Here is a 22,051-nt window from a genome sequence, read left to right on the forward strand (position 1 = left end):
AAGCGGTCAGGCGAACTGCCTGATCAGACACAGCCTTTTCTATTCATCATTCTGTCCGATTACTAACGTCCGCTTCTACTTACGCGTCTATACCTCAATGCTCATGTTTTCCTCCAAATTTATCATACCTTTCTATCGAAATTGATAATTATACAATTTATAAACTATTTACCTATAGCATAACTTAGAAATTTCTCGTTCATTTTATCAAGAATTACAATTTTCATATGAATCCTCCAGTGACGTAACATCAATTCTAATAAAATTTTCATGAGCCTTAAACCAGATGCTTCATCTTTCATACGATAATCATGTTAAAATGGAGTATAAAGTATGCATAAACCCTACCTCGGACTACACGTCGCCTGTTACATTCGCCATAAACCTTCCCATCAAAATCTGCCATAACAATGCACATAAACACAAATATGAATCGTAATGCGACTATTCGATGATGAAGTTACGAGTCGACGCAACGGTAAAGTTGATGACGTTTGCTCATTGAACAATTTTGTCGTACGGTTACGTGATATCGTCGAAACCAAAAGAAACCGCGAGTTAACGTAGCGAAAAAAGCCTCTAAAGCCTGGTAAACTGTCGTGGCGATTGTATGTGGCCGACAAACGTGTGCCAAAATGTGGAAATTTTAAAACGGCTGCAAAAATGTTAACTCACTGGCTAACAGGATTTTAAATTTTGTTTGCTTCTTTTTATCATTTTTTGTTACAAACCAGTGACAGTTACGTAACATAGCTAAAAGTTATCGATCGCAAACTACAGCATTCTCGAGAAATTTATATCACAACTCCAAACATGTGTAGAAGTTGTGCGTAGCTCGTAACATACGATTACGTTGAAGAATGGAGCAAAGTAAAAAGGACGAGGAATAGACGAGCAAAAACAGAAGAGTCGCATGGTTTACTCCAGCATAAGGCAATTTTTAGTAGAGAAAAGTAGCTCAAAGGAAGTTAAAATCTGTCCACGTTATTTTCATCATATATGTCTCCTATATGTCTCATAAACGTTTCCCACCCTGTAGGAAAATTTATAAAATCATTGGTAGAAATTCATAAAATTATTTACTTAAACGATATTATGAGAAAATTTAAATTAATGTTAAATGTATTCATTTATGTCGAAATTTACCAGAACCTAATACTATCGTACTTTTTGTTAAAAGCGATAGGAAGTAGGTATCTATCCACCGTACAGTAAAATAAAAGAAATTAATTTATCACGCAAAGACACTCGAGATAATCCGCTTGCCACGGTCCAGCTATCGCCCTTTTAATCCGACGCTTATGCCAACGAAACTTAACGAGCACTCTTGGCCAAAATGCCAGAAGTTATCCGTCGTTGGAGCGCAACTTAGATCCAACTTGCACGCTTTAAACTGGAACAGAGACCATCCATTAATTTACGAACGCGGCGCGGCGTGTTGTCTCGACCGCTGTTTCATGCCGCAAACTCGCTTCCAACTTCCTCGATTTAAAGAGCCTTGCTCCTACTTGGCCAACGAAAATATACCTTTTCCTTTAATCCCCCTTTTGTCTCATTCTAATTCGCCTTTGTCTTGGATATAATACACAATAAAACCGGTCACAGGAAAATTGGCCATTGGAAAATGCTTCTTCGTATGTGTTTTTATTAATTAACAACGATGCATTGCAGAATATGCAGTACACATGGAATTATTATTAATAAACAAATGAATCATGAGGGAATTCGCTCGTGGCTTGAAATTGAAACGTTGAAATAACTGTATATTTATGATTATGTCCTGTGTATTAATCCCTCGAGATATGATCGTGATAATCGTGATCTAACCTTTGCCCATAAAAATCTGCCAGAGAATAAATCAAAAATAATTCACAATTCTTTAAACGTTGATCTTTCTATTTTAATTACACTTCAGCAAAGTCAATTTCCTTTTCTGCAGATTAATTAGCGGCGAACTTTTGTGGAAGTCGTTCTTTGCGGAATAAAATATCTAAAAGAAGGAAAAGTTTCGGCGTAAGCCTCCGTTCAAACATTTTCTCAACCGTTTCAAAGGAAACTTATGCTTTTTTATTTTTTTCTTTATACATTCCTCCTGGTTTCGGTATTTCACGGTTCCTCGAAGTTGACAGAAGTATCAGCTATCTCCGACGAACAAACGTCAGCTGCAGGAGCAGTGAAACTTTCCGAGCTTTCCCAATCGTATTGGTATCCACAAAGGTTTCGATATATCAAAGGGGAACCATTTACGATTTTACATAGCTTACAAATCTTCGACGAATCTTACCCTACCAGATAAGATAATCACATTAACAACGAATAAAATGATCGACAGCTCCCAAACTTCTTTCTTCAGTTCGTCCAACATTTCCTTTCTTTTCCTTGCGACCCAACGAAGGGGAAATAAAGAGAGAATCACTGGTTTCCACGATCCTCCGATAAAATAGAGGTTCGTGTGTATTGGGCGAGATTATTTTGCTCGTCTAGTAGGGGATGAAAAAGAATTCGATGCTGCGGTAAATTCCCCGTGTCCGATAGAATGGAATTGTTCTCGGCTCGTTTCCTTGCCTGGATTCGACGGTGTCGGTCATTTCACCGCGAAAGGACTCCATAAAAATCAGAATCTAATAATACTCGTTGCCGGGTAACGGGACAGGAGGAAGTTGACGGTAATCCCCGAAGAAATTCCACGGAATTATTGTCCCGTGGGACTTATCCGCTGCTTTTATTTATTCGCTTCTGTTAGTTCCACGATATTAAGAAGTTCTTCCGGTTCTTTTTCCATCGGTTGAGACTGTTCTGCCGCTTATTCCGCGATCTAGAAGGGATCTAGAGAGAAAGAAAGTAAAAGGAGAAATCTATTTCCCTTTACACAGCCCATAAACGCGAGTAGGTACGCGCGGGTTCGGGCTGAGGCTCGCGAGTGAACGAATCCCCCGTTGCCTCGTAAGTTTTTTCACAAGGCCATAGCTAGAGTAATACTCTACGTTTCCTGGTATTCAAAGTGTTTTAATAAAGATTAAACGTAGTCTGAAGATAAAACGCTGCTGTATCTCCGGTAACTAGTTTTGAAATAAACAAGACATAAATAAATTAAAAGATAAACGAAGTGTAAATTGAAAAGAGTTTTATGCATAAAAATAAACGCACGTATCTAGAATGTAAATTAAAATGAACATATAAAGAGCATTTCAACTTGCGAATATTTAAATTGCTTCTGCTGCTATTTAGGGTAATAAGAGATGACTAAATAGAGTTTATGCTATTTCAAGAAGTATATATGTACTGATAATAAAATTCCCGCAAAATTGTTCTCTTCGATTTTGTATTTTTTTATTATTATAAACCTTAAACGCTTCTTATTATTATACACTTTTTATTAAAGTGACATAGACGTTCAGTTTGAACGAGGTACTCTGTATAACAAACTTGCCATGATTTCCACCATCACCCATACGATCTTCACGCGAAAGAAACATGACACGGAACGTGTTAATTAACGTGCTCGTCACCGGTTCTTTATCTGCCCGTATTTCCCGTCTCGACAATACACCGCCGGCAAAACTGTTAAATTACAGTTATACATCATCGTGTCTTTCCTCTCGTCGTTTCTTACCCCCCCCCCTCGAATTAGCGCCCTGCAGACGCAAATTAAAGCAACTTTCCCCCAAAAGAATCCAAACTATACATTCGCCAAGAAATGAAACAACAAAAATTATACAAGAACCTGGAACTTCTTAAAAACTACGATTATCGTGCATTTTATTCGTCCTTAACTTGCATGACATCGTTCCATGGGATCAGAGGCGCTTTCTTACTTCAGTTAAGAGTTACCACTCTTAAAAAGTCGTTATTACGGCGAATCCTTCGACGACGGAAGTCGTTAGGCTGGCTTTCGTCGCGCGACGAAGTCCAAGCGGAAGCTGGCCGAGACGCTTGATCCACGCTTCCTTACTCCCTTGGCTACACCGCGCGAAAATATTTTGAGAACGTGCCGGATGACGCGTCTCTAGCCCGTATCCCGTCGTCCAGGAGATCGTGGACCGCATAAATTTGAAAAACGGACGGGGTAGCTTTGACCCAGACGGACTTTTTAATCTCCTCGTCATGTCTTTAGTTCCACGTTACCTTTCCGTTTTTATCCTCGACGACCACTGACTCCGGTACAAATGCGCAATTATGATTCAACGATCGTGAAAAGATTTTTTCGAACTTATCTTTGCGGACAGACAATAGAGAGACGTCCCTTGTTATATTTTAGCTCGTGAGTTTCGGAAAGATTTTCTTGCAAGTTTGGTCTCTTTAAGATCTGAGACTTTTGGAAGTTGAAAACTGTTATAGTTGGTACACATTGTACGGTTTAAGTTGTATTAAAAGTTACCTTTTGTTATCTAGAACTATATATGTTTTATATATGTGTATATAATAGAGAGAGAGAGAGAGAGAGAGACTGAATCAGAGAGGGAAGAAGAGCGTGCGTGCGTTTTTGTGTGTGTGTAAGATATATGAAAATATGTGTGCGATTAATGTCCCATTTCTTCCCTCAGTTAACACTTTGACTGCCACGATGGTCATTGATGACCAGAGTGTTTGAACTTCTTACAATTGTAAAAATTGTATGAAAATTGACAATTAGGGCATTTTGAATATAACCGATAAATAGAAGATACTTCGAAATAAAAAGTGCCCCATTGAACAATTAAATATTTTTATTAGAACATCGATAAAAAAGAAATGAAAACAAATCTTGCATCTAACGGTGCATTGTGTTTGCATCCATATCTTTGAGGGGTAATCTACAAATATTATTATAAACACACCTTAGAAAATAATTGTAAATGCTGCTTTATAATCATATAATTAAATTTAGAAGTGTGCACATACCTTACTATTATATATAGAATGAGCAAATACTGTTTACTAATATCTTCTACATGTTTCAATAATATATTCTGAACGTTCTGCTTACGACAAAATAACGAATGCGAATGGTTTGTTGAAATAAACGAAGCCTTATTATATGTTGCTATCAATTGTTACCAAGACGCCACGGTGGTCACCCGTGACCACCAATAAGCTAAACGGTCCATTGGGGAAGAATGTTGTCTTAAATCATCTATTTATTATTATTTTGCCATTATATGCTTTGAATAATAAAACTACTCCCGTGACGTCCTGAGCGAAACATGTGACTCTGGCGTGGCAGTCAGTATTAATAGTAACCAAAATATTGAAGACTGACAAACTATACCTTCCACGATAATTCTTGCATATGCAAAATACAATTCTGAAATAAATAACCACCATATCTTGTTCTTTCAGGTCGAGATGAAGGGTATTTCCGGTCCCATCGAGTTCAAAGAAGGGCGCAGAATTCAATTCAAGCTGGACCTGCTAAAACTGAAGCAACATTCGCTCGTCAAGGTACACTCTCTGTTTAACCATCGCTTGAAATTTTTTCACAGACATCATAAAGAATCATATGAGAATGAAATAGGTCGGTGAATGGCGTCCAGGCGCCGGCGTCAACGTGACGGACACCGCGGCATTTTTCGAGCCAGGATCAGCGAATGTCACTCTGCTCGTCATCACTATATTGGTGAGTCTTAACCACTGAATTTTTCTCCTTCAAATGTCATTCATTCCTATTTAAAATCACGAAAAGGCAATATCTCCCATTTTAATAAATCGCAGAAGGACTAATTCGATACGTTTTCGCGTCTATCGTTTTAAGCTTCGCGCGAATCACTAGCCACGTTTTCGTACTGTTAATCGAAAATGAAACGTAGCCGAAATAAACTCGAAGTAGAACTTTATAATACGTGGATAACATCGACGCAACAAGTGTAGGAAAATTTGATAAAAATGGAGAAATCGATAGAATGTCATCGAACGATCGCATCGTAAAAAGTTGAGGAACGATTGTCTGAATTGATCATGTTAGGTGACGTTTCAGGCACACGAGCAATAACACGTCACCTGAAAGACTTCGACACGAAGATTCGAGCAATAGAGTGTTCATTGGCAATGATCCGTAGGAAGGATATTTACGAGCCACCGTGGCGAAGTCCGCGTAACGGAACCTCGTACTTTATGTCCGGTATCCGTACTACCTAACGCGTCATTCCGATCGAAGGATAGAGGCTAAAGTGGTATAAAATTTCTACGTTTCCCGGGAATAAAATCGACTGCATCGACGAGTCGTGAAATCGCTAACAATCGAACCAACATAGAGTTGCTATAGTCTGGCTCGAAGATTTCCAGAGGTTAGGGCCATTTTCCTCCGCTCAAATAGGATAAACGTAGAAACGCAAAATTGTCGTAGGTATTCTGGTTCGGATTATGGCAAATTGTATGCAATCTTTGTTTAATTTTCCTTTTAAGATATTTCTCAAGTTTCCAAAAAACGAATATAGGAACATGAAATTGTTGTATCGCATTCCAGAACCCTTTTGCACAACAATAGCAGTAAACTGTCAAGTTACAAATTCTAGATTAGTTATAGACTTTTCATTTTCACAGTTTTACCCTAAGTAGAATTATCAAACGACTTGCCATTTCTAAAATTTCATTTATTTTATTATTACACAGCGAAATATATTAACTTGCGACGTGAGAAATTTCACTGATAAAAATTTTAATTGTTACAATTGTTTAAGGCAGCTCGAACTACAATAAATCTTGCGCTATCGACTTTTTTAGCGTTTAGAAGACACTGATAGTTTCTACACGATAAATCGATAATTATTCGATCGATGACGTTGAAAATAGCTAGCGATGCGAATTTCTCCCATTTGGAAAAGCCTCTCGGGAACGATTAGGGAATCGTACGAACGTGAAACATGTATCGTCCTGTGTAGGCTCGTGTATCGTCCAGATCTGATAGCGTGTTCCGTTGTTTGCATGGACCCCCTGTTGCGACACAGGAAATTCCGTACGTGATGATGCACTACGAAAAAAACTACACGGGGAACGCGCGGTTTTACGGTTTTTGCGTGGACCTACTGGAGGCGGTGGCAAGGGAAGTCGGCTTCTCATACAGATTGGAGCTGGTACCGGACAGGAAGTACGGCGCGAAAGACCCGGAAACCGGGGAGTGGAACGGCATCGTCAGAGAACTCATGCGACATGTATGATTTGGTTTGTTTAATTTCTCTCATCTCACTTGGTTCTCACACCTTTCTCTCCCACGCGCGTGATTTCCACCTAGGTAACTATAGATACACAACCAATCTTACACAGTTAACATTCTCTAGACTGTCTTTGTTTCTTCCCAATATTAGATCACTCTTTTCATTCTTTTAGTCGATACAAGTTTACATAACGATTTAATATCTCCTTACACTTGTGAATAGTCTCATACGCACCTGATAGTTACATTAGCCTAGACACTCGAATTTAACGTTTAACAAATTGAAACGTTATCGCTTCAATATGGAATGCGCCCATTGGTATCGTACTAGTATTGGTATTCTATCCTAATAATGAAATAATATTATGTGATATTGAATACTACTGAATGTCGAAATATCAATTAATATCTTCTACGTCTAATGTAGATAAGGTAACTTTTAGTTCGCACATCAATTGTCGTGTTCCATAATTAAAGTGTTAATGTACAATGCACTCTCAGTGAATTAGGTGATTGCTGTAAACACAGATACATAGATAAACATAGATAAAAGACATTTGTAGGTAATAGACAGTCCCTCGGGAATACTTTGAATAAGCGCGAAACACCGACTCTCGATAGGATTCAAGGGTGAAATACTTGTTACACCACGAAGATTTACTGCATGAATCGAAGGCGAAAGTTGCAACCAACGTACGAAAAGAATTTTTTGATCACTCCATTTCGATTAAAATCACCTCTCACCAGGATGATACAGAGCAACATAAAAGACCCACCTCCGTTCACAAGACACTTCTTTTGTACTCGCGTTGATTATTAGACGTTTGGACGTCTCTCGACTCGTCGTTTATTCAGACCTGTCCACCTTCTAAATCATCGTAATCGATCATTCGCGCGACTTGTCTCGCCTCGTCTGACCGAGGAGTCGAAGCTAAATCATCAACTGTCGCCACATCGCGTAATAAAGCCCATAAATCGAGCATGGATCGCAAGCTGTTAATTGACATCAGTCAACGCGAATCACTGAGAAACCTATGAACCAAGTCTCAAATTTTTTTCATGATAAAATAACACGATATAAGAATTTGCAACAAATTACTTAATTTCAGAGGCTACTATCATCTCATAAATTTCGACCTATTATATTATAATTATATCATAGTATACTATACGTATTACGTAGAAGTATTAAAACCTCGTTACTAATCGTCGTAGGTAATTAATCAAAATATCCATCCGAGTTCCTGTGTGAGTTTAAATTTGGGAAAACTGCTGTGTGCATTTCTTTAAAAATTATTATTATTATTATTATTATTTTTTAAAGAGACTGTAAAGGAAGTAACTATGATAACTAGATTCCAAGAATTGTTTAACTTCAAAACTGGTGCTTCTTGTAAATTTTGATTCGTGAAATTACTTATTCGTTGAGGAAATATTAAGTATATGTATAGATAATGTTTAGAAGATTTTATACTCTGCTATAAAATAATTTCAAATCACCTGATGGTTACTCAAACGATTCGATTAGGATGAAAAGTTAATCACGGACGGGGATTCTTGTCATAACGCAGAAATTTCGGAACTTCTCTGTCTCCCTCTTCGGGAATCTGTTCGTTTCCGGGTAAAATTGACGTGATTAACGGAACTCGCGAACACACATGCCTAATTTGCAATTCGAGAGAATACCGAAGGTTCGATGTGCGAGCACGCCTCTGCATTTCCCCATTTACCGAAACACCCCGCCCCGCTGGCGGAACTTAAATTAAACTTAAATGAATTCGATTTTCCAATTACTCGACCACAAACCACTCCATCACCGCAAATTACACGGGTCTCTTCTATGTTCAGCGAACACACGTGTATCAGGAAAACAAGATCTTTTCATTCTCCTGCCCCAATTGTACCGCGTGTCACAAAGTAGGTGGCAAAGTTCATTTACGAGTTCAAATGAGTTTTCGTTTGAGTCTTATTCGAGCCTCTCAAAAGACAAACTGCTCGATTCCTTGAACGTTTTATAGGATTGTTGCTTTGTAAAATTTCCCAATTTCATTACATAAGCACGCGATTGATGTGCAATTTTCAAGAAACAAATTAATTCCAGGAGTTCATTTGTTATGAAAATTAGCAGGAAATTCTTGTAAAATTAAAATACAAAATGCGAAGATTAAAATAGGAAAATTAATAGAATCACTAAAATTATCAGAATTATAAGTTACAAGCGAATGGAGAATGTAGATAATATTTTGCGCCGAATTGTACACAAAGAGTGTTTAAAAACCAACTAGATGAATTTTCGAGTCATTTTACCCATCCAGAGTGTCGCGTTCATTCGAGACTTTTACTTTCAAAATGAATTATACCGTCGCGTCGAAAATCCCCATGCGGAAGAGGAAGCGCAGGTAGAAACATTCTCTTTCGTCGTTTCGTTTGCTTTTCCACGTTCTTGCAGCTGAGTTGCCTTGTACGCGTGGCTACATTATCCCGAGAGAACGTTCGTGGTAATAGTCTATCGAGTGGTAATCCATTTAGCCGGTAATCAGCATCGAACGCCGTCCAATACGAGGCTCTACGAGTCGTGCATTTGCGGTAAATATCGATCAGATTCGTTCGAGACACGTGGAACAATGGAGGCTCGATCGTCGACAAACGTCGTCTCTCTCTTTTCCCTTTTCCGACTACTTTCGAGTAGGAGACACTATATGCGAAGAATAATTGGGATAATTTGTAAGTCGAACTGTAGATTGGTACAAAGTAGCAGCTATCTTACAGTTAAATGCCTTGAGGAACATTAGTAGTAAAAGCTGAAATGTTAGAAAGAAGAAAGGAAAAGCTAGCTTCCCATTTGTGTAACCGATTATCCTTACAAAGAGTGGGTAGAAAAATTTCTGACAAAGATAAAAGGAAACTAAAAGCAAATTAGAGAAGCTACGAAGGGATAGAGTAGTGAAAAAAAATGATTAATATTCAAGTAGAAATGCTCGAAAAATGAGAGAGGAACAGGGGATCTTAATGAAAAAGGGAAGGTTAATAAAACAAAAGTAGAAGAGAAAACATATGAATGATGTGGTAGAAGCAAGGTACTATAGGATGGGGGAAAAAGAGTCTTACAGATACGTACGGATAAAGAGAAAGCAAAAAAAGGTCGGGGAAAGTGAGGTCAGAAAAGAGAAGAGGAAGAAGAAGGGGACAAAAGGTAGTAGCTCCTTTTTATGGTCCCCGTAGGAGCAGCCGTACGTAATGCTGAAGAGCAGAGGGAATTTCAGCGGGAACGCACGTTACGAGGGCTTCTGCATCGACCTACTCAAGGAGATAGCTCACATGGTGGGCTTCGCCTACAGGATCGAGCTCGTGCCGGATGGCAAGTACGGCGTTTACGATTACGAGACTGGCGAGTGGAACGGAATAGTCCGCCAGCTGATAGACAAGGTGAGTATGTCTATTCTCGAAGCGTCTACGCTCGTGGAAATTTACATGTAACCGCGCCGCCACGCCGCAACCTCGTCACGATCACGCTCTGGAGAGTACACATTACGTTTGCTCGTAAGTACATTTCGGATAGTTGAAGCAAGTGTCCCCATAGACGAGGATACTGAAGCATCGACGATGAAGCGCGGGTTCAGTACACCCTGGGAATGTTGCTTTATTTATAGGATTTTGTATGTCACGAATGCATCTACAGGCGTTTTAAAGCAGCCCAAAATAAATTAATATCGATTTACAATAGAACCGCGGATCACAAGTGAAAAACATAAAGAAAAGTCATATGTATTTCCCGTCTTTTATAAAAGAGCAATTTTAGAGTTGAATGTGCTTTTATCTTTGCATTATCCATTAACTGGCATAAAAGTTAGGAAACCAACAGGAATGGATTTATATTTTTCCCATGCTGTCTTCGATTAATTACAAACACTCAATTTGATTACGAATGAATTGAAATTGACTGAGAGTTGCAGTTCCGTAAAAATTGTCATAGCCAATTATAAACTGGGTAGTCTTGTCGATAGTTTCAGTATCGTATAGAAATAAAAATCTACGTTATTGACAAAACAACCTGACATGACCTAATTGAAAACATAACAAATATGAAGATATATCTTTGCACATGCTTCATCGTTCAATGATGATGGAGCGGGAGAAGAAGAGTATACAATTTAATAAAAATTGATTAAAAGTTTGTTAAAAGTTCGTTAAAATAATATCGAATATCCTGGAGGAAGAATAAATAATGTACCAATGAATTGATGATTGTATTATGAAATGTCTATTCCGTACATTACACACGTAGCTGTAATATATCGGATAAAAAGAACTTAGAAAATCTTTAGCGCGGTTGCTAAGATACTTGTCTTGCGAACTCGAGAGTTTCATTATCACTAAATTCGATTTATTATTTAAACTTCTTTTTAAATTAAATAAATTATATCTCCAGTACACTGTCGTAGTACTTGAAACTAGAATAAACTTCTCAATATCCACAGTGATAAAAAATTGTTTAACTCGTATACAAGTTAAAAAAGAGCGATAAAACGAAGATAATGAATTCCCCTTCGTTAATCCCCTAGCGAATTCGAAACTCCGAGTTCCAAGTGCAAGTTCTCGGCTAACTACCGTCAACAAAGATACGGTGGGTGCGACAACACATTCCGGGGAAACAATTTGCAATGCAAATCGCGAGCCGATGCAACGGAACGATGGAAATGTGTGCACCGTGTTCCCTGCTGACTCGTGTGAGAGGTGCGAAACCATGGTTCCGTGTATGGTAGCTTCAACCGTCAACCAAATGAGACCTAGGTAGCAGCTAATACGCGCACAGCCGATTGATTAAGTGCGGATTACGTCTAGCAGATCTCTGCCAACCGGGAATCAAATACTACCAGTGATAAAGTTAGCAAATTAGCGCGTTACCAACAACTTGACGGAACGTTCCTCTTGCACACTATATGCAACCCTTGGGAGAGATGAAAATTGCATTAAAAGAGATGAAAATTCATTCGACCAACGCCCCGTATGCGTTACTTCGAAATGAATCTGTAAAATATAGCAACGCTTCGTTTGTTTCAGGATCATATTCTGGCAACAAAAAAAAAAAGAACAAACGAGATTAAAACCGTCGAGTCGTAAAAAATATAAAGCTCGCGCGTATAATAGTAGATGTGTCCGTCCAACTCTCTCTCCCTCTCTCTCTCTCTCTCTCTTAACAGGGAAATTCCAGAAACTACTTTCGCAATAAATCTCGAACGTCGGAGTCGGACTATTCGGTATTCTAGAAAGCTCAAGTCGAATGTGTACTTTCCTGCGCGATGCATAATGGATGAATCCGGGGTTCGCGGATCTTCGCGTCCGTAGAACAAATTAATATCGCGGTTTCGGAGAAATTAGCGCGGCAATAATTTTCTCGCGTTTACAGTCTAGTCGAGCAAAAACACAGGCGCCCGCGCAATTGTGAAACGTTAGGGGAAATCGAGCGCGCGCCATGTATTCGAACTTAAAATTACAGCGGAATTCCTCGACAAATGGAATTAACAAAGACTTGGTTGGAGAATTAGTCGGAGCAAAAGATAATTAACGGTTAAACGAAAATCAGTTTAAAGGGGTGCGCGATTGCAAAGGACTGAAAACGAAGAGAAATTTCCTGCGGCTAGGAGTTTTTCCCACCGTGTACCTAGCACGACAGCTGGCACAAAGCGGACGGCGCTAAATCACCCGAGGTTGCTGTTATTAATTTTGTCAGATGATCATTAATAATTCTCGTGTCTAGGCAGTGGCGCGCCAACGGAAAAGTGCGACTTAATCGCCGCGATTTTTCTGTAATAAAGAAGAAGGGGAACTCGGGTTGAATAAGTGGCTCTACTTAGAATTCCCTTTCGCTATCTAATGGCGATAGATGTGTATATAATTTACGCGAGCCCCGTGATTAATGAACGAGCCTCTCCTTTCTTTTTCTTCTCTTTTACATAGGTACACATAGGTAAATAAATAGCGCGCCGATATCGCGTAAATGCGTTCGCTGCAGAAATATTCGATCAATAGGAAATAATTAAAACGTTCCATTTGAAAATTCCTTCGATATTACGAGAGGCTTATTTTCCCTACGTCTCTGCCGATCCAGGAATGCAGTTTTCGAACGAAGTTACGGCAGCACGATCGAAACGATCCGAATGGCTGGTAAAAAAAGAAAAGAAAAGCAAGGTGGAACGCTGACGAAACTCTCGCCAACTCCTCGTAGGACTGGATTAAAAAAAAAGGGAAGAAAATTCTGGCTCAATCATCGGTGATTCTGCGCGAGGAACTATGTTCGAAAAGTCTGGTTCGACGGCCGGCTCTGTCGATGGCTCGGCAAATTGATTTAACTGATCGTTTTTTACGTTACGTTACGTTACGTTACGTTACGTTCTCGATGCGTTTCCATGAAAAACAGGCCATCTCGACGAGAGTCACGCTGTTCGTGGAGAACTATTTTTTTACTTTAATTCTTCTCTTTACCTCTCTGCCGTTCCCTGTTCGCTGCAGGCTGAATCTTTCCGATCTTTTTCACCTCTGGAATATATTCTAATACCATCAATGCTAGAAGTACCAACGACGATTCGAGTGTAAAACTTGTACGAAAAAGATCAAGAATAAAACGCGTTTAGGCAGTGTACTGTCGGTGGAAAGTTCGAACATTTCGACCATTCTATTTAAATCATATTTCAAATACCACGAGATACAAGGATAATCGTTGAGTATTTGATAAAACGGTCGTTAGAACTATCGTTTTATCGAACGAGATGGAAGAACAAAGGAAGAAATGGTGGAAAGACACGCGAAGGGGTGAGCTGAGCGATTTCTTTCAGCCAGCCTTATCGGTCGTGACCACATATACGGTTTCCAAGCAGCCGCAGCCAGAAATAAATCTGCCTAGTCTCATGGCGTGCCCTATGGCACAGCAAGTGCTTTTCCAGACGCTGAAAAAGCAGCGAGATAACGTATCTCGGCTGCGTATGCATACCGCGTTTTGCATCGTAGTCCCGAAAACCGTTTTCTCGGCCAAATCTTTTCCCTTCTATCAAGTCCTCGAGCGATTCTTCGGTTTTCGCGAAACCTGGACGCAGATTGAATGGATTTTTCAATGAATTCGAATCGTACGATTCGTCCACGGGTTAACGACGTTCGATTTCTTTACCAGTTTTCATGAACCTCAATGGGATATCGCTCTAAAGATAGGAAGTAAAAAATAACGATTCCTGTAGAAATTTCACTGTACCTAGGTAATGTCCACACGAGGTGATTTTAACGTAGACGTAGAATTTGAAATGATATACATTTAAAAAGCGAGTAGATTTCCTAGCGTTTTACCCTTGCTTCCGTAGCAAGTCTTAAATCCTGCACCAACTGCACGTCATTTCACAAGAACACCGCCACTCTCACTGCTTTCGATTAGACATAGGAAATTAGATTTAGGAGATACAGATACACGCAGAAACGTGAAAGAACATGGAGAAAGGTAGGAGATACACAACCACCAGATACAACCGCCAGCAAATGAATCCATATATTCCATCACATTTTCGTGAATTGCGGTTAGATACTTTGATCTACGTTTTCCTTCGATTATCCTTCGTACTTCTACATGCTATATACCATGTATCATACTTATTTTTCTTTCAAAGAATATATAGATCCATGTATCTAACCGCATTGCATTTACGAAACATTATATCCTCAGTTTTGCCGATGCAACGTCGTTTCCTTTGTTTCCGTCGACTAATCAAACGTATTCGTCTCTATTCGCAGAAAGCAGACTTGGCAGTCGGCTCGATGACCATCAATTACGCCCGCGAAAGCGTGATCGACTTTACGAAACCGTTCATGAACCTTGGCATTTCGATTCTCTTCAAGGTAAGATTCTTTAAGAATTTTGTTCTATTTTATGTAAAAGTAAACAAAGAGAAGAAAAGATAAAAATGTATTTAAATGTGTAAATATCTGCAATTCACCTAATCTGTGGATACCATCTATCTTTTTGGAGGAAACGAGGGATCGAACGCGCTTAAAAGAATCGCTGGTCCAAATAAAACACTCGTTTAATCCGGCTCGATTCGATACCGCGTCCATTCTCATCCGGAAATTCATATTTCCTATTCTACCACTTATACTACCATTCGCTGGTTAATCTGACTTTTTTCCGCATGCCTTTGCATCTCTGGCTGTTTGAATTGGTCTCGCGACCAGCACATATCGCGACTATAACATTTACGTTGCTCTGACCATTTAATTAAATACGTATTAATTCCTGTATTTGTGATTTTTTTCTTTTTTTCTTTTTATACCTTTTCATCATATAAAGTTGAACATTTGTAACATCCGTATTAGTTTGTTCTCTTGATTAAAGAACGAACTGTCGCTAAGAGGCGATATCGTTACGAAAGGGCTACTAAAACGCAGAAACAGCCATAACTTGGGAACGAGGACGAACGACAAAAGTAAACTCGCGTGAACCTTTTATTGCTTTCCCAGTTGCAGTACGACAACCTGAAAGTTATATCTGCACATTAAAATACCTTGTAATTCACCCTCTCCTTTTTCTACTTTGTCGGTTCTCCTTTCGTCACTGCGAGCGTATTAAAATGCTTGCGCTTTCATGGAAATCTGCACGCTGTTTATCTACAATTAATTGACCAAACCATATGTTAATTTTCAACTAGTCTTCCACCTTATCTTCTTTCGTTTGCTTTATGAATTTCAGAAATTTATGGTACAAATCACCGCTAAAACCAGATTATATCCTTAAAATACTCTTAAAATAAAACTGTAAACTGTGTAAAACATTGTTGGAGAAAACGACCTTGAACGATCGATCGATTTCAGTGAGACTACGGAGCAGCCTTAACACGCTTTTCAATTTTACTCGCGACACGGAACAGAGACCGCGTCAATCGACCAAAACGTAACGTGTACCGTTTCCGGCGATATGTCGTCCGGCTCGAGCCGCATTTCAAATCGATCTACGCTCATACATGTACAGTGCACTCATACATAGATATGATTCATATAGCTGGAAAGAATCGCTGATCAAATCGGCGCGATCGAATTGAACTCCTCGTGAACGCGTCCCAAATGAATAAATATTCGCGTGGTGCGTGTTCAAGCGACGATTATTATTTCGCGACGCGTGAGAAATTGGCGTGACAGGTCACGCCACGTGGTGCCACGTGCTAATTAGACCCGCAGATGATGGCGCTCGAAACATTCGATTAGCCGGAGATCCGGTCAAGCGAGAAATTCGATTTTCGTTTGACCAGCCGATTCCATGGCCTTTTCTGTTAAGTCGATCGTTTGGAACGATATTTCTTTTGTTGAGTTGGTTTTTTGCGAATAACGGGTGATCCAGTTTGCGAACAAAATGTGTCGAATGTACTTTTAAATTACGCTTGAGTGATGGAATAGTAATAGGGTGAAAGTGTACGTGATGGAAATTTTATGAAACAGAGGTAGGAAATTTAATGGAAAGATGGTAAAAAATTCTATTTGTGTGGAGAAATTCATCACTGATTAATTACTGACAGATAGTTGATTATCTTCGCCTAATGCATCTGCCAACGAAAACAGCGTTATTTGTGAGCTGAATGAATAGAAGTTTGTAGGAATTACTATTAGATTTCTGCTCCTCGTCTTTTATTACTGATTACTATTCTTCATAAAAAAAATTCTACTTCCATTGCATTCTTAACGAAGAAACCATTATTTGCCTCGTAATAAATCAGAAAATAAATCAGTCACTTTGATAAACCGCAAAATTCTCGCAGAAACGATGTTAGAAATTCACAACAGTAACTCAACGAACAATACTAAGCTGAGTTTACATTGGTCTAGTGGCATTCCAGTCCGGTGATCCAATCCAGCACAGGGTCGTTGTTGGAATGATGAAAACAATGTTCTCGTGCCATTACAGGGACGTCATTCCAATAAGTAAACGGATGACTCGATGTTTCGGAAATCTATTTTACTATCCGGTGTTTATTCCCAGCATGGAGAACACAACACTCCAGCATTACTGGACTCGTCTAAACATCTCGATATTCAATACTAATCGACACGTAGTACGGTGTATCTATTGTCATTACAATCTACCACTTTAAACGATGAAAAAAAATTTGGAATGACATAGACATTGATCGATTTCCAGTCAAACAACTGGAATGTAATCGCTTGGCTCAGCGACTGAACTAATGTAAACCCAGCTCTTTAGTGTGCGTACCATGGAAGAACAACAACGACAGTAACGACAGCAAGAAAGACAAACGAGCGTCGCGACTCCTAAATAAAATTTTCTAGACGATCGTGCTTCGTTCAGTTTCAGCCTCGTTCCACGTTTTGTCTTTTATTTGCCGGCTAACGATGGAAAGCCCAATCGGCCGTTTCTCAATTGGGCCAAATTTACAGAACGACCGTGTCAGTTCCACTTTTCGCTTCTCGATCTTCCACCTCTTTCCCTTTTCTATCGTATTTTTCCTTACTTTTTTATTTCGTCACCAAAATCAAGTAACATACAATTATCCACGATTGATTTGAACATAAATGAAATGTTCACTTTGGAAGACAAGTTAATTCGTTGCTCGAATTGAAAATCTTTTTCACATTTACAGTTACATAGAAAAAGTCTTTATACAGCTTCCAAATTTTGTTTAAATAAGATATATAAATCATCTTTGGTTAAATAACGATTTCTTAACGTGTAGACCAATAATACAAATAATTCTTATTCATCTTCGCATACAACGCACTAATATTACAACATTTTGTATAATGTTATTTTCATGAAAATGACTCTTTTGTATAATATACCAAAATTTATGTTGAGTGTAAATATTTTTTACTTTATTCATAAATTCGAGGTGGATAGGTCGTGATAAGTACGGAAGAAACACTCGAGTATAGTTAACAAGATATATTTATTAACAAATACTCCATATGTACACTTGGCGTAGAACTCGCGATTACTATTAGGGTTTCGCGACTCGCAATTACTATTAGGGTTTCGCGACTCGCGATTACTATTAGGGTTTCGCGACTCGCAATTACAAGTTCGGCTTCTGGGCGATGCGTTACGATGCACGATACAATTTCGGATGATGATTGCTTACGATGCCGAGGAACTCGGGTCAACTATTACTGCCAATCACCAACTATCGACTCTGACTGACGTCTAACGATTGACTTTCTGTCACGATGATGCTGCAGAGGAAAACTATGATGGGGTGTGTCTAAGGATACGAGATCATAGGGTTCATCGAGGAAAACCTTCGTTCCGAAAGTGAGGGAAATGGACGTTGCTGTTAATTGGTTAATTTTTGTGTTGGTGGTTGAGAAGGATGCTGACCGCCCTCGAGAGAAGGTTGCTAGCGGGAAGCATCGTACGTGAGAAAAGCAGATTTCCTGTATCTTCCCGTAGTAGGTGATAGATTTAGGGACTGTCAAGACAAAGACTACTTGTTCGTTTGAAGAACCTTAGCTAAATAAATCCTAAGATTTATATAATAGCGGGTCCTTAGACTAGCTGAAAATACACCGTGAAGATGTATCGACGTCTGGCAATCATCTTATCTATCCGAAGAATAGGGTCTTTGTGTAGCGAACCACGGGACAGAAACCGTTGGAAAGTTTATTGTCGGGTGCCGCTACAAATCCTTATTTTTTACACGTTGTTTAGTCTTTTTCAAAGATGAATTATGCCACATGTACATTTGCAAAAACTAAACCTACCAAAAATGAACTTGTCTTTGTTAACATTTTATTTCATGTTCAGAGAAGTTTCATATTAAGAGACGTTATCAGATAACAAGAAACGAGGAAATAAAAGAAAGCATTTATTTCCAATTCTCGAACGCCGTAACTCGCCATAAACAGCATGCTTAATCGCTTAACTTTGCCAGCTTTTTAAACGATAGGAAATTTAATTAATTTCGTTTCACGTTCGCCATGGAAATTAATATTTTGCTGCAGCTTGTTTCAATTTCACCGGCGTGTTTGCTTGTTTCAAAGCAAAGTGAAGATACTTTTCTTTTTCTCCCCTTTTACAAACTCGTTGCTCGTAAATAACACGGTATACACCACTGGTAGTATTCGAATTACGAATGAAATCGTTATTCGCACGGTTTTTGTTGTTGCCGTTGTTCTTGCTAATTCATAGCGCAACCACGCTAATTGCCAGCAAATTTTCTCCCCACGAGTTACTTTTCCCAGCGAGCAAATACGCCAAGAGCGAAGGCTATTCTTTTATCGCGTATTGTGGAAAACAAGCTGTTCTGGAAAAGCGGTTCTCATTTGTACAAAATTTCTTAGTTCATATAATAATCAAGATAGCCCATTGTGTGTGGTCATGTCACCTAAGGCAATTTTCAGATAAAGGTTCGTCAACCTTTTCATTTTCTTTATAATTCTAGCATAATAATGCTAATAATGCTAATTTATAATTAGCAGATATACACGGTAAAGGATATTCTAAATATTCTAAAATAATAAAATAAATATTCCAAATTATTCTAAAATGAAGAATTTCCAAGTTGACTCCTTGTTAAATTCTTAATTTTCAAGGATAACATTAGGAATGCGCAAAGGCAAATGGAAGCTTTCGTTAATGACTTTTCAACTAAATATCCGAATCTGTATGCATAAGAGACGAGGTATTTACTAGAAACAGTATTTAAATATTAGGTTGTCCGAAAAGTTTCTTTCGTTTTATAAGGAAATAATACACGCATAATGTTTTTTGTTTTATATCAGTTTATTGAATTACGCACGAACATAATAATAGAAATAGAACGAAATGGATCATACCTAATCTGCGATACCTTCGGACAATACATACAAATACCTCCGGACAACAAATACGACCGGACGACGGCAGTGCAGTGGTTAGCGCCTTAGGTTACGAACGTTCGGGACCCGGGTTCAAATCCCGGCGCCCGTAGTCCGATTTTTCTTCCACGACATCTAAATGAGAAGAAAAAGCAGCAGTAACCCCTCAGCGATATCTACACCAGCATCAGCACTATTACCGACTACTACCGCACCTCAAATTGGTGACCTTGACGTGATCTACAGCGAAAGAGGTGTTGTGTGACCGTGATAGCGCTACCGAGACTTCGATCACCGCGAATCTAAGATTCTCTGCAATCTGGACTTACAGCTACGACGAACATGGAAACGGCTCTTCCACCTTCAGCAAACCTCGACGCCTCACCTTCGACCGTCGCAAGCAGGTGACAGGATACAAGCCAATGATCGAGCCAGGAGTGATAAAGCCAACGAAAAGTCCATGAACATCACTTCTGCACGTCATACTAAAGACGAATGGAGGCCTACGACCGTACGCTATAAACGCCTACCAACACCGCACGATGATTGAAACTCAGCGCGCTCATCTGGGCCCTCAGTTGGCTCATTTGGTCACTTAACGCGTTGAAAGGGGCGAGCCATGTTTCATTCGTTCCAACGTTTTGAGCTGATGGATCAATTACCGTCGTTATTCGGGCAGTACGCTGGTGATCATCTCCAAATTTCTCTGCTATAAGGTCCGCTGATCGCATTAACTTTTCCGGGTTAGTGTCGTCGACTGCGGCAAGGATACGTCTGATGCGGGTGCAGGATAGTCGATTCCTCCACAGCGTGAGGATGAAATCATCAGGCGTGGAGGGGCTAACGAGTTTTCTAAGGTGCTGATAAAATTGAGATAGCTTCCTATCGCCCATCTCTTCGCTTTCCACCATCTTCTTTACCCGAGCACTGTCCGTATCAGTTAATATGCGAATGAGTTCACATTTCAGTTTCTCGTATCGCCCCATGGCTGGGGGATTCGTCATTATGTCTACGATGTCCTGTAGGTGCCGACTGTCGAGACATTTGGCAAGGATCACGAACTTTATTTTGTCGTTCGTGATCTCCGCTGCCTCGAATTGCCTCTCCAATAGGGCGAACCATGCCGTGGTGTTCGTGTTCTGCAGTGGAAGCATACTGACCGTCTGACTGGCTGAACTTCCTTGGTTATTATTTTCCATTTCACAAACATACTTAGAATCGCGGTGATTGAAATCTCAATGGCACTATCACCACAACTACTATCGCACCTCAAATTCAATAAAATAATATAAAACAGAAATTGTTCGTCTATTATAACCTTATGGAACGAAAGAAACTTTCCGGACAACCTAACGCTTAAGATTTACCACTATTTACTAACTAGTAGCAGCACAAGAAATCTAGTATTTGTTTTTAATATTACTTGCACTTAATACCTACAGTCATTTGCTTATTATTATGCATACGACCGAGTGACTCGAAATATTTCTTCGATCGTGCACATTTTTATCGCGCAATCACTGAAAACGACTCTATCGAGAATTCTCTCATTGAACGGAAGGAAACAACGGAACGATCCACGGGTCTCGTTTAAAACTTTTAAACGTCGAACCATTCGTTTCTTTTCAATTGAGGAACAAAGGGAAGAAGGGGTTTGGGAATCTTCGCAATATCGGGATGTAATCAGCGTAGAACGAAGGAAGCTTCTCTAATTAGTGTAATGCGACCGCTTAATTGCAATCAGTGTCGCCGGCGTGCCCAGTCGAGGTGTCCTTTAATTATTCGATATCGTAATTGATCGTCTACGGTTCGCGATTCCAGCGTCAAAGCGCTTACCACGATACTGCAATCTGTTGTTGCCGCAGACGCGCGTTGCACAATTCCTTGCTGTCTATTCCCAAACCGTTTAACGAAGAAAAAAAGGTAGGCCATAATGTTCCAGCGGAACCTTTATCGATTCGACGTTCGCGCCATTAACTTAATAATATTTTATTGCTACGTGACGATGCAAGAGTTCTTTAACTTTCGTTGAAACTTTAATGTCAATCTTCCTACACCTTCTCCTTAATCCTCGGATAAATTCTT

General features: G+C 39.4%; 1 protein-coding gene across 7 annotated transcripts in view; it reads left to right on the forward strand.

Annotated features, from left to right (window-relative positions):
* LOC126913996 (glutamate receptor ionotropic, kainate 2-like) overlaps positions 1–22,051 on the forward strand; it is a 113,678-nt gene that overhangs the window by 83,139 nt on the left and 8,488 nt on the right. For 2 of the 7 annotated variants that reach the window (XM_050717351.1, XM_050717356.1), the window contains exons 9-13: positions 5,320–5,421; positions 5,495–5,596; positions 6,858–7,127; positions 10,352–10,555; positions 14,903–15,007. In XM_050717351.1, coding sequence (XP_050573308.1) covers positions 5,320–5,421; positions 5,495–5,596; positions 6,858–7,127; positions 10,352–10,555; positions 14,903–15,007 — 783 coding nt within the window. The remainder of the gene's footprint in view (positions 1–5,319; positions 5,422–5,494; positions 5,597–6,857; positions 7,128–10,351; positions 10,556–14,902; positions 15,008–22,051) is intronic. The other 5 variants (XM_050717352.1, XM_050717353.1, XM_050717354.1 and 2 more) reach the window with 5 other exon arrangements.

Source organism: Bombus affinis, chromosome 3 (assembly GCF_024516045.1).
Source record: "Bombus affinis isolate iyBomAffi1 chromosome 3, iyBomAffi1.2, whole genome shotgun sequence".
In the NCBI taxonomy this organism is placed as follows: Eukaryota; Metazoa; Arthropoda; class Insecta; order Hymenoptera; family Apidae; genus Bombus; species Bombus affinis.